This window comes from Natator depressus, chromosome 6 (assembly GCF_965152275.1).
Source record: "Natator depressus isolate rNatDep1 chromosome 6, rNatDep2.hap1, whole genome shotgun sequence".
NCBI lineage: Eukaryota > Metazoa > Chordata > Testudines > Cheloniidae > Natator > Natator depressus.
In genome coordinates, this window is record NC_134239.1 from 4359976 (window position 1) to 4373542 (window position 13567).

The 13567-nt window shown below is 44.1% G+C and overlaps 1 protein-coding gene across 2 annotated transcripts; it reads left to right on the forward strand.

Moving 5' to 3' along the window:
- The first annotated feature begins 1393 nt into the window (after window positions 1-1393).
- On the forward strand, window positions 1394-12020 carry LOC141989849 (olfactory receptor 5G9-like). Of its 2 annotated transcripts, none has more exons than XM_074956771.1 (2): window positions 1394-1402; window positions 8874-9812. In XM_074956771.1, exon 2 carries the CDS (start codon window positions 8874-8876, stop codon window positions 9810-9812), a length of 939 nt encoding a protein of 312 aa, XP_074812872.1. In that variant the 5' UTR covers window positions 1394-1402. The 2 variants fall into 2 exon arrangements, with proteins under 2 accessions (XP_074812872.1, XP_074812871.1); XM_074956770.1 differs by lacking the exon at window positions 1394-1402 and adding an exon at window positions 11994-12020 and having other exon boundaries at window positions 8874-9782.
- The last annotated feature ends 1547 nt before the right edge of the window (window positions 12021-13567 follow it).

Genomic DNA, 13567 nt, shown 5'->3' on the forward strand with positions numbered 1-13567 from the left:
AAGGGTGGAAGTTCATAGGAAAGATCAATTGGGACCCTGGGGGAAGAGCATGCGTGTATGTTCAGCAGGGTAAACATACCCCTACATTGGCTTTAATAGGCAGAGGAGCCGCTGTGTCTTTAATCAAAAACCCTCCAAAAGCAGGAAGGTGGGTTAAACAGGTAACCTTAAACTCCTTCCAAGGCAACCCCGGCAATGGTTGGGAATGGGCCCAGGTCCCCTTTTCAGTACAAGGATTAAAAAACGTTGAGGATCTGATCCAAACTCCTGACATGATTGATGAAATCATTTTGGGCTCAGATTGCTTGTTCACCAATGGCATAGTAATAGATATGCCCAGGGCTATCCGATAGAAAGTGGATATTTCCCCTCCCCACTCCGGGAAAATTGATCGAAAGATATTACTAGCAAAAGGGGGAGAAAGGCCAATTGTGGCATTATCAGCCCGGCAAACTGAGGAATGGCACCAGAAATTCCCCTTGGTCTGGACTCAAAAGAAAACAGACTGTGGTAAAATCAATGCCTGTGTAAAAATTGTTGCAGAATTAGTCCCTCCCCCAAAACAATATTCTTATCCAAAGGAGGTGGAGGCCCAATTGGTACAAACTATCCAGGAGCTCGAACAACAGGGAGTAATCTGAAAAACAAATTCACCCTTCAACTCCCCTGTATGGCCAGTACTAAAAGCAGACGGCCAGTCCTGGCACCTAACAATTGCCTGGAGAAGGATTAACAAAGATACAATACCCATGGCTCCTATTGTGGCAGACATGACACAGGTTATAGAAAAGGTCCAAGCCACATTGAGATATTTTTCAGGAATCGATTTAGCCAATTGTTTCTTTGCTATTCCCCTACACCCCGATTAACAGGATCAGTTTGCCTTTACAATAAAAGAACAGCGGTGGACTTTTTGTCGATTGCCCCAAGGGTATCACAACAGTCTGGCAATCGCACACCGGCATGTGATAGATATGCTGGATAGATTGATTCCTCAAGATAGACCATTTGTGTTTTCATACGTGGATGATATTTTAGTCTTTGGGAAACCGAGGCACAGACGCAGATGAGAACTGAAAAGGTGTTAGCATTAATCCAGGAAACAGGATTTAGGGTAGCCTTGGATAAGGCTCAACTGGTGCAGCCCCAAATCTCATATTTGGGTACAGTTATGGACAAGAAGGAAGGCAAATAGACCAGCACAAGTTGAGAGCCCTAGTAGAAATGCCGGCTCCAACGGACGCCCACTCCTTGAGAGTACTATTGGGAGGCTTTAACTTTCTCAGATCACACATGTACAAGTATGCTGAAATAACGCACCCCTTGTGGCGATTACTAAAGAAAAAGGCCAAATGGGAGTGGGGAGAGGAGCATTTCTGCTACCATAGTGAAGAAGAAAAGAGTCATCACTGGGTCTGCCATGGATCTCCTTGGGGATAGGTGATGACCGCAATGCCCTTGTGCGTCTGCAGCCATGGATCAGTGCATGGGTCCATCCCTGCTGAAGTGGCTTCCACCTGGCCACTCACAAACAACTGTCTAGCATGCAAATCACACGCTGAGCGTGTGTGTGTAACTGCAGCCTGGTCAGGAATAGTTGCGTTACACTCAGGCTCTCACCACCCTTGGTTATACTGCAGGGTGACCCCAACACGCTCCCCACTCTTCAATTTCCTTCCAGAAATGTATGTCCTGTGCTGCCCAGTCCTCTCCTGGACAATACAAGCTACATTGTCCATTATTTCTTTAGTAGCACTAAGATACAGGCAACTTAGTTTCTCAGACACTTCTATTTAAACACACTGGATTAGATAAAACAATATAACAAAATTTATTGACCACAAAGATAGATTTTAAGTGAGTGAAAATAACAAACAATGTGAAATTCAAAGCAAAAGTTTCATCCCCACATGCTTTCAGCAGTCTTACTGACCAAACTTCTTTGGTCAGGACCCCTCCCCCAGTCCAATGGCTGCTTCCTTTATCCCTTCACATGCAGTGAATCAACGGGCAGAGAGAGAGAGACAGAGTGAATGGTGTCTTTTATAATCCTATCCCCCTTTTTGAGAAATATTTCCACCTGATTACCAATGGACAAAATGTCTATGTGCAAGCATGTTTCCTTTTTGAGCTTCCTTGGTTTCAATTCCTGTTGATAACTCTGTTTACTGCTTAGATACAAAATTAAGCAGAGCACACATTTCTTTGTTTAAGATAGACCTGTTTGCCAACCTCAGTTTGAAACATATTATTAAGACCTTAAGAACATAAGAACGGCCATACTTGGTCGAACCAAAGGTCCATATAGCCCAGTATCCTGTCTTCCAACAGTGGCCAATGCCAGGTGCCCCAGAGGGAATGAACAGAACCAGTAATCATCAAGTGATCCATCCCCTGTCACTCATTCCCAGCTTCTGACAAAGAGAGGCTAGGGACACCATCCCTGCCCATCCTGGCTAATAGGCATTGATGGACCGATCCTCCATGAATTTATTTAGCTCTTTTTTGAACCCTGCTATAGTCTTAGTCTTCACAACATCCTCTTGCAAGGGGTTCCACAGGTTGGCTGTTCATTGTGTGAAAAAATACTTCTTTTTTTGTCTTAAACCTGCTGCCTATTAATTTCATTGGGTGGCCCCGAGTTCTTGTGTTATGAGAAGGAGTAAATAACACTTCCTTATTTACTTTCTCTATATCACTCATGATTTTATAGACCTCTATCATATCCCCCGCCCATCATCGTCTATTTTCCAAGCTAGAAAGTCACAGTCTTATTCATCTTTCCTCATAGAGAAGCCGTTCCATACCCCTAATAATTTTTGTTGCCCTTTTCTGAACCTTTTCCAATTTATCTTTTTTGAGAGGGGGTGACCACATCTGCATGCAGTATTCAAGATGTGGGCGTACCATGGATTTATATAGAGGCAAGTTGATATTTTCTGTCTTATTATCTATCCCTTTATTAATGATTCCCAACATTGTGTTCACTTTTTTGACTGCCACTGCACATTGAGTGGATGTTTACAGAAAACACTATACAATGTAATCTTAAAACTTCACATGCCACACATATTTTATCAGGACAATACTGATTAGCAAATTGTGAGTTTTCAAATGATACATTATAAGGCATACGGTAAAAAGCCAACAAAACAAAAAACAAAACAAACAAATCCACAAACAATTCCATTTCCACCACAAGCTACACTCTTCCAAATACAAGACAAAAAAATCAGCTATTCAAACATATGAAACGTAGAATGCAAGAGGACTCCTGTCTGTGAAGCATATCAAACAGGGGTAGCCAAACCCATAGCCCTATGTAATCAGCAGCACAATCAGAACAAATTCCATGAGAACAACCCCTAGATTGAACAGTAACACCCTTTAAAGTCTGTGGGAATGTGAATTTATTCTGTCACCATGAAACTCTTCACTCCCATCCCTCCCACCTCCAAAGAAACACACAGCAATGGCTCATAGTGTGTTTAACTTGCTTCCAATTGGTACATAACCTGGGGATCCAGATGTGGAGGGGAGCCAGCAGGAGTTAACATGGATTTGAATCTTGTTAACTTCTGGTCTGATCTCTGTGAAGTCCGGATCTACCTCCACATCCCAGACAGTTCATGAAAAAGGCCTTCCAAGGGGACCTAGGACAGGGGAGAAATTCAGCAGACCCAGTGTTCCTCCATCAAAGACTTACTAGATTTGACATCCCTCTTCTCTCGTTCATTAAGGGATGAATACAGCCCTACATTTTGGGGAGATGTTTAAACAAATGAAAAATTCCCCTCAGTGGATCTGTTAAGGAATGAAACAGGTTTCAGTGAAACCCCTCCCTCCTGTGTGACAACAGTAGAGGGCAGGGGGATAATGCGCATTCTCTCTTCCCCAGCTTGACTGGGTTTCTGGATATGGACAAGGGGTTGCTGTTAGGACAAACTCTAAAGGACCCCTTTAATGACTTTAGAGGTCTGTAGCAGCCTGGCACTCATCTCTGACAAGTACCCCTTCTGGTTGGTGTGTCCATAATCTTTAAACAGACCCAGCTTTGGTATCAGTTGGGGATTGGTCCTGCTTTGACCAGGGTGTTAGACTAGATGACCTCCTGTGGTCCCTTCCAACCCTGATATTCTATGATTGTATGATCAGGCCATACCCCAGGGCTTCCTCCCTGGAGGCAACGATTTTGTCTTGTCTGGGTCCTTCTGGCCCTAGCTATCCAGCGGGGACACGAAGTAGTTTGGATCCCTTTTACTGTTGTCCAATTGAAGGCCACTTCCTCAGTGGCCTAACCACTACTCCAGGTCCCATGGGGCCCAGAAACCCTAAGAATAGCAGCCACACATCACTGTGTCCCTTTAACTAAACTGCTTTCAGCTCCCTACTGCCCCTACTGCTACTGCCCCATAGCTCCAGCCTTTAGTAATGCTTCTCCTTTACCTCAGGGCAAATGTACGTTTAGGCCAAGCAGCCAAGGCCCAGCTCCCTTGGGCTACTGCCCCAAGCCAAGCTAGGAGCACTTTCTCACTCCCCTAGTCCCTGCCACTTCTGAGCTGTCCATGGTGCTGCAGTTTCCTTTAGCCAGCCAGGAGTTCAATAGAGCGACATTGATTTACACCAGTGAGGGATCTGGGCCATTGACTTCTATGAAGCTATGTCAATTTACAGCACCTGGGGATTGGCTCATTGACTTCATTTAAGTGACACAGATTTTCCATAGTTTCATGATTTCAAGTCTGACCTTTGCCTAACACAGGGCATGGAACCTTGCCCACTAATTAAAACTAGAACATGTCTTTTAGAGAGCTATCCAGTCTTGATTGAAAGATGTCAAGTGATTGTGTCTTGGTATGTTGTCCCATTCAGGATTCAAAACATACTCAGATTCACACCAGTTGAAGATCTGGCCCCTTGGTTTCAATGGAGCTATGCTGATTTACACCAGTTGTGAATCTGGCCCAATGACTCCCAGGGAGAGGCATCCATTTACACCAGCAGGGGATGTGATCTAATGGGTAGTGCCCATGTTATGGTTACCTCTTTAAGCAAGTCTATCCATATCCAGCAGACCTGGGCACAGTGCAGACAAGACCTGAGCATCCTCGTTAGGCACAAGTTGAGGAATGTAGAAGGTCTAATGATGCCCCTTCTGCCTCTGTGATGTCACTATAAGGCAGGGGAGTCTGCACATTCTCTCTTCCTTAGCTTCACCAGGTTGCTGGGCAGGGACAAGAGGCTGCCACTAGGAACATCTCCATGCAGGAGATTGTGCAGGAAGGGCTCATCTCTACTTCAGAAAAAAAAACAAGTTCTGAGACCTGTAGGAAGAGAAGGGATATTTGCAATGCATAGGAGCTGTTAGTGTTACAACTGGGTCATTTCACAAGATGAAATCCCTGGCCATGCATTGAAGAGATCCCAGCATGGAAGGGCACAGAAATTAAATTGTCCCCTTTTTCACGGGGAATTTACTATTTTTCATTCTTGAATTGCTCTTTCCATGTGAAATAAAAGGCATTTGCATAGAAAGTTTAAGGTTACTTTTTGCGTGTGAAACCATAAAAATCAATCTCTTCCTCTCATCTGTCAAAACCTGCAGCACCATCATCCAACATGCCATTTTTATAATAGTGATTCCATTCAGAAGGGTCATTTCCATAGTTTCTCTATGGTATGTGCCTGGGTGGCCATACATGAGGGAGTGAAGGGCCATGCACCTTGACCCTGGAGAGGATGCATGCATAAGATGAAGTGGTGGCCTTGGGAGGAATAGGGAGTAGGTGAGGGAGCATTTGGGTGAGACAGGGAGTGAGGGGAAATTGGGAGGTGCAGGGCTGCACCAGCTAGAAAGAGATGCGACTCTCTCCAGCTTCAGGGCTGCAGCTGCCAGGGAGAGATGGCCCTCCTTCCCAGCCCCAGCTTGGTGGCTGCTGCGTCAGGGGAGATACCCCACTCCTTTCCAGCCAGGTGGCTGCCATGGTGCAGGAGAGAGACAGCTCTCCCCAAACAAATGCTAAAACATAATGGAAATCACTTGTCCAGACAAGTGATTTCCATTAAGTTTTAGCATTTGTTTGGGGAGAAGTATTGGCCAGATCTTTGCTATCTGGTATAGTTTTGGATCTTCAGAGTACTCCCTTTGACTCATAAGTAGCAAGCAGCACTAGGTTTGGTGGGAGTGCTAGGTGGTGGGTAGGATAAAGACCTTAGTTGCAAGCTCTTTGGAGTTTGCAGAGAGATCCCTACTTCAAAGCCCTGTGTTAATGCCGTGCAGGGCGTGTAAAAACGTAATGAGTCAGTCTACTCCGAGTTTTTGAGTTGGTGACACACACAATGTGAAAGCAGGAGAACTTTGCCTGTTTCTACAAGGCTCTGTGCACTTCCATTGAGTGGGTCCTAAACACTCATGCAAAATACCCATCACCAACCACTTGATGTTTTACTTCCCTTCATATTTTCAGTGTTGTCATTTGTTTGTCTGTGGCTTTGTTTTGCTGTCTGTGTCACTTTATTACTTATTTTTACTGTTCTATGTGTGTGAAGTATTACTCAAAGGAAGAGTTGACATTCCAGAGACATTGTATAATCCCGAGTGAATGCCTTTTACTCTCCTTTCCAATATCAGCAAATATTGTATTACTATTTGCGGTGAGAGCATTTCTAGTTGACTCATACATCTATTTAGCACCTTAAAGCTGAGCTCTGTGTGCAGATAATATGCTTGCAAGAGGGATAGTTTTGTGATCTGCAGAAGTCCATAGCATGCTAGTTTTTTGGCAGATGCTTCATTCTGCAAGAGCAGCTTTCCCTGAAGATTTAGCGGTCCGTGGTAGGAGTAGGTTATTTAATGGGGCCTCTGGGGCATATTTTATATGCTTTCACTTAATGACCTTGATGACTTTGTTTTACTTACATAGCTGTTTTCAGTACGCCACATTTTGCTGTGTTTACTAGCGTGAGTTCTTAGAAAGGATGATAAAATACATGTACTCCAAGGGCAGTGTTGTTTTTCTTTTTATTTGATTTCAGATTAAATAAGCATTTTAAGCATCTTAATTAACAATTTTCTTGTTCATTATCCCTTGTTTTAATATTCTCTCTTCTTCTTCCATACCTAGGAACTTTTAAAAATATATACTCTATCTCGGTGTAGTATGCACAATAAATGACCTCTCTATTGGTGCTGCACATAACAATATTCAATCTGCACATGGATGGAAAACAGTAGAGGGAAGATAGAAACACCAAATTAACAATGGAGGGCAGATGGCTGTGGTCTCCTCCTGAGCTCCTCTGATCATCATGTGGTCTCCATCAAGAACGATGCGTGAACCTATCCTTCCTACTTTGGGGAGTAACCTAGCAAGGGAAGGACATAGAATGCCATGGTGATTGGCGTCCTATGGATGGATAGATACAGAGAGAGAGAGAGAGAGAGAGAGAGAAAGAATCTGTAGTACTCTTACATGAGTTACAGATTTTACATTTCATCTATTGGGGTTGGGACAATGAGGTGATTCTGAAACAATTAGTACATTTCAGCTGTATCTAACGGTCTGTTCCTTTGATTCCAGACTTGTTGCTAAGGTTGGTTGAAAATTTTTCTTGAGCCGTTTTTCTGATGGGTTGTGGGACTCTGGTGATGTTCCAGGGCAGTTCAGCAAGAGGAGAGACCATCATGGACCATGGGGGATGGAGTCCAGCCTGGGAGCCTGGTCCATGGAAGAGATTGTTGGTGTGTAGAATCTGATGCACCCCCATGGTATTTCCAAGCCAAAATGTTAAGTTTTCAGCCAAAAGCTTTCAGTGTCCATAAAAAAATCCCCTTTGTGCATCAGCTCTATGCAGTACCCAGCTTGCACTGAAATTAGCAGGATGAAATATACCTCTCACCTCATATTCTGCAACTCTGGTAGAAATTCCATCATTCAATAACACAGTAGAAAACAGTGGGCCGAATTAATCCCCAGGACATGAGTTACACCAAGGGTGTCTTTGGTTCACTGAGCACATTAATTAGGTGTTTTGTCTCTCTGAGCTCAGGTATTCCCAGTTGCTTCAGCGGTCATGTCCCATAGATCACAAATCTCACTATAAAACTTTCCAAATGCTCCAAACTGGCAGTTTCGGATGATGGGGAAATGCCACCACATCTCTCTTTCTCTTCTCAGTAGGTACCTGCTGTTGTCCAGCATCACAGTCACACGCACACATGCAGACACCATGGGGATCAGCAGGTACTGAATTCCAGACCTCCAGCACTTAACGCCTCAGCCCCAGCTCCGACCCCTTCAGCTAAAGGAGCGACCTCCTGGGTTGGAAAAAATAGGCAATTACCGAGTCACTGAAGCCAGGGCTTCCCATTCTCTCTCTGGGTTTTCATACAGGCTACAATAAATGCCAAAAAAGCTTAATTAGCACAGTGAGCAACTTTACCCCAAACAAACATGCCGAGCCATGGAGCTCCCCCGGCCCAAAGAGGGTGGAAAGATTGAAACTCCTTTCCTCTCACCCCTTCTTTTGCGAAGGAATAATCCCTTCAGACTGATTCTCTCACAGCAGAGTCTCAAGTCACTGTTTTTTTAATTGGTATTAGTGAATAGGAGTGTTTGTCAGGGGCGGGGGGGGGCATGATTAACCTGCCTGTCATTGTATATGCACAGCGTGTGCATTTTATCAAACACCTGGAATGACCAGCTGTGAACATCTGGCTCTGTGGACTAAGCCCTTCCCTGAGTGGGTACTGATGTCCTCTGAGAAACTGATCTCCATTTATCTTCACTTACTTCATTACAGAGAAGGGACAGGTTTTCTGCACCATCCTCCTGCTTACATCTGTGTAGCTGCCTCATCTCTGTTGAGAGGAGATGGAAGAGGGAAATCACTCGGAGGTGACTGAGTTCATTCTCTCAGGACTGACAGATCGTCCGGAGCTACAGGTCCCCCTGTTTGTGGTGTTCCTACTGATTTATGGTATCACCCTGGTGGGGAATGGAGGGATGATCTTGTTAATCATGATTGATCCCCGACTCCAGACCCCCATGTACTTTTTCCTCAGTAATTTGTCTTTCTGTGACCTCTGCTTTTCCTCGATAATTTCCCCTAAGATGCTGCTGAATTTCTTAGCCGAGAGGAAAAACATTCCTTACACTGCCTGCGCTGTGCAACTGTATCTCTTTCTCGCTTTTGCAGATGTTGGTTGTCTCTTGCTGGCTGTGATGGCGTATGACCGTTATGTGGCCATCTGTAACCCGCTGCTCTATACAGTCATTATGTCCAGGCAGCTTTGTAAACAGCTGATGGCTGGGGTATACGCTCTGGGGGTGGTGGATTCAATGATACACACGTGTTTTACATTTCGGCTGTCATTCTGCAGCTCCAACATCATCAATCATTTCTTCTGTGACGTCCCCCCACTGTTGGCGCTCTCCTGTTCTGACACCCGCATCAATGAGATTGTGATGTTTGCTTTCACGTGCTGCATTCAAGTGATCAGCTTTGTGACTGTCCTCCTCTCCTACGTCCATATCATCTCCACCATCATGAAGATCCGCTCTGCTGAGGGCCGACGCAAAGCCTTTTCCACCTGCACTTTCCACTTGATCATTGTGGTCCTGCTTTTTGGCACCATCATCTTTGTGTATTTACGTCCCACCTCCAGCTATTCCATGGACACAAACAAAGTGGCCTCTGTGTTTTGCATGCTTGTGATCCCCATGTTGAACCCCCTCATCTACAGCCTGAGGAACACGGAGGTGAAGGACGCCCTGAGGAGAGCAATGAATAGATTCCTAACCAATTCTTGAATCTGTTTAACTCTATACTGGTTTAGTGATGGGGAGTGGAAACAGGTGAATTCAATTCCTAGCCCATTGCAATGTAATTTCGCAGAGCCCGTGGTAGCATTTTCATTATTGTATTGTTATTATTATTAATTTGTTTGTATTCCGACAAGGTCTGCAGGTCCCAGCTGAGATCAGTGGACAAAACATGGGAAGAATCACAATTCCAGAAAGAGAGAATGATTCTGTAGGCTGGTGTCTAGGGGCACCCACCGAAAGAGTGAGATGCTCAACTTCATGTCTCTGTTCCAATGGTTATTTAATTAGTTAGCCAGAATAGAACAGAGATTTAGAGAAACCCAGATTGGAAGAGCACATCACTCAGTGCCAGGGATGCTTTCTGGAAATGCAGGAAACCCAAGTGCATAGTGTGACGTGTTTGGTCACTGAGACCCTCATTGGGACTGTCACCTGATGTGCTGACATTACCTCTCAGCACATTTTCCCGGACAGCATGAGCTTCCAGAACCCTGTATTTTTGAGTAAGACATACTAGCCTACTGCAACAGAGACCCAGGGTCTGGGCACACCCCGAAAGCTGCAGATCTGGACTGAAACCAGCTCAGCAGGATACCTGTCTCCAGCACCCAGACACTCAGCTCCAAATGGGATTGTTGTGGAAAACGAGTCACACCATCTGTTTGGTTTAAACAGTCTGAGGTCCTTTTATTTTGAATACAAGCATGCAGGGAGAAGGAGACAGAGATGGTCACACACAGGTGCCTCCCCTTGTCTCCCTCTGTCCTGCCCCTAAAATACCAGTCTTATATAGCTTTTTACATTTCAGTCAAATGATACATTTCCTTAATTTTTTGATCACTCAAGCATTGTTAATAAAGCCTTATAAGGAGCCAAGGTAAATAGCTTTAGAATTAGCATTGTGCTGACGCACTTTGTTGTTATCAAGATCTGTGGTTTGCATGTGGCAGCATTTTGTCTCACGGCTTTTGCAGGTTTGGGGGGGTTGTACATAATAGACAGCTAGGGACTTGAGCTAGGTGAAAGTTTGGCCTAGTTTGTTACCTGTGTCAAAATACCATGACCCAGCATATGCTCTTAGCTTAAGCTAAGTCTTACAGGATGCAGGCCTGTAGGTCTTTTGCGTTACTGCTCTTGCCTATGCTGCATATAGTGCATAGGTCTTGTCACAAAGTGGGAGAGGGTCAGGTCAACAATTCTTTCACCCACAGGATCTAAACCCCAAATAATTCCGTTTTACTCTGTATACAGGGTAAAATGATACATGCTCGCCCTCTTTATCACTGCAAGAGAGAGATGCACAGCTGTTTGCACCCCGCAAGGTTACAGTTACTTACAAAGACTTTAGAAATAAACAAAAGTGATTTTATTAAGTATAAAAAGTAGAATTTAAGTGATTTTAAGTCGTAACAGAAAGAACAAAGTAAGTCACAAAGTAAAATAAAACAAAACATGCAAGGCAAAGCTTAATACGCTCAGAAACCAGTTACAAATGTTAACTTCTCACCCCAGTTGTTACTTCAGGTAAAATCCTTCTCAGGTCAGATGACTTTTCTGACCTGGGTCCAGCCTGTTCTCACCCACCCCTGTGGTTACAGTCCTTTTGTTTCCAGGTGCCTGCAGGTATCTCTGTGGAGTGGGGAGATGAAGAGACTCATTATTTGCCTTCCCCACTTTACATAGAACATTCTTAGGGCAGAAAACCTTTGTTTCAAAGATGTGTTTCAGAGTAGCAGCGGTGTTAGTCTGTATCCACAAAAAGAAAAGGAGTACTTGTGGCGCCTTAGAGACTAATTAAATAAATTTGTTAGTCTCTAAGGTGCCACATGTACTCCTTTTCTTTCAGCTTCAAGATAGATTTCAGTATCAGGTGACAAGGTTACATATCACTGTAAGACCCCAATCTCCATTCTTCCTGGTTTGTCCCACACATACAAGGAAGGCTTCCAGGTAAACAGAGCCATTCACAGTTCATTGATTCTGAAGCACCTTTAATGGCCCTCACTTAATATGTCTTCATCAGTAATACAAATTTACACCTTATTCTCCTAACTCCAGACATAGAAATAATCCATGTAAAGAAATAGGATGAACACACTTAGTAGATTATAACCTTTATAATGATATGTTACATGGGGCACTTAGCATAAAGCATATTCCAGTGATGTCATATTCAAAAGCATATTTTCATAAATAATATGGAGTGCAATGTCACACATGGGTTTGCCCAGCACTGGACAGAAGGGGGAATTGAACCTCGATCTCCCACCTCACAGGTGAACACCCTAAATTTACATCGGGAAAGACCACCACCGCTTCCTACGGTTGCTGCGTTGCGACCGGCACCTAAATGCTCCCCTGCACACACACACATTGTTTTGGGACAAAGTTATTAGGAGAATTTGTAACACATTTGTGAATAGTCTCAGGACAAACCAAACGGTATTGTTTTTGACAGTAAATTATTAGTCCAGAAGAAATTCACCCACTTCTAGAAACCTTTGTGTCCCAATGCTTCGAAATTACTTAAAGAGACATTTGGAGAGATGACCAACAAATAAAGTGGTTGACTGTATCATATAAACTGAGTTGACTGTATCATATAAAAAAGACCTCAGGGGAGAGCAAGCAATCCAGAGCACCTAATGCTCTGGCCCTCTGTGTGCCATTTCCACAAGGAAGGACATGGCAACAACAGTAATTGCATGTGCTGTGCACACCTGTTGTCCTGGGAGCAAAGATGCTCCAGGGAGCAAATCTCAAAGTCATCAAAGCCAAATTTAACCTCTTCTGGCCAAGGAAGCAGCTCCAGAGGTATTAAGGGTAATGTTAGTGCTGTTAGCAAACAGGGAAAGATTTGATTCTACATCTGATTTTAGGGTTCTAAGCAGGCACTGCTTCCGTCCCCAACTCATTATAAGTGAAGGGAGGGAAAACAAAGAGGTACAACCAAGTCATGGGCAAACAAGTCAGTTTCAGAGCATTTTAGCCTTTAATAGAAATGACATTCATGGGAGGGGAAGGAAGGAATTATCCTGAGAGGAGAAATTTCAACTTTTCTGAACATATTTACCTACCAAAAGAAGGAAAGAGCTTTACCAAGGGAGGGAGAAGAGTGACTGGGAAAGGAGAGAAAAATCGCTTTAATAGGAAGGGGGGAAACTCTCCCATCGATTCAGGGAATGTCTATACTAAGGCCATTACATTGACTCAGCTATGGTATGCAGCAGTGCCATAGTGTAGATGCTTTCCACATTGATGGAAGGGTTTTTTCCTTCGATGTAGTTAATCCACATCTCTGAGAGGCAGTAGCTAGGTCAAAGGAAGAATTATACTGAGGGTCAGTACAAGCTAACTACCTCGCACAGGGTATGAAAAGTTTCCCCGCCCTCTGTAACGGAGCTCTATTGATCTAATTTTTAAGCATAAACCAGGCCTCAGAGAAGCTAAAGATGGAAAAGACCAGTTGGGAAATCTAGTCCTATTTCCCTGCCAGGGCAAGAGAATCCCCTTTGGTTCTTTTTGTTCAGGCCCATTGGAAATATTGCAGCTGTCCCAGCTTCCCAGTAGAGATTATTTTGCATTCTGACTGAGCTCAGTGACGGGCTGTGTGTGTGTACTGGGCACTCTGTCTGTGTGTGCATTTTTGGTGTGCAGTGGGCACTGTGTGTGTGCATGTGGTGGGGGGTACAGTGGAGCTGAATGTCAAGTGCAGGGAGGTGAGTGTTCTTTGCCCTGCC

Bases quoted from the DNA above. Each gene is read 5' to 3' on its own strand.
- LOC141989849 (XM_074956771.1), top strand. From the start codon at position 8,874: ATGGAAGAGGGAAATCACTCGGAGGTGACTGAGTTCATTCTCTCAGGA.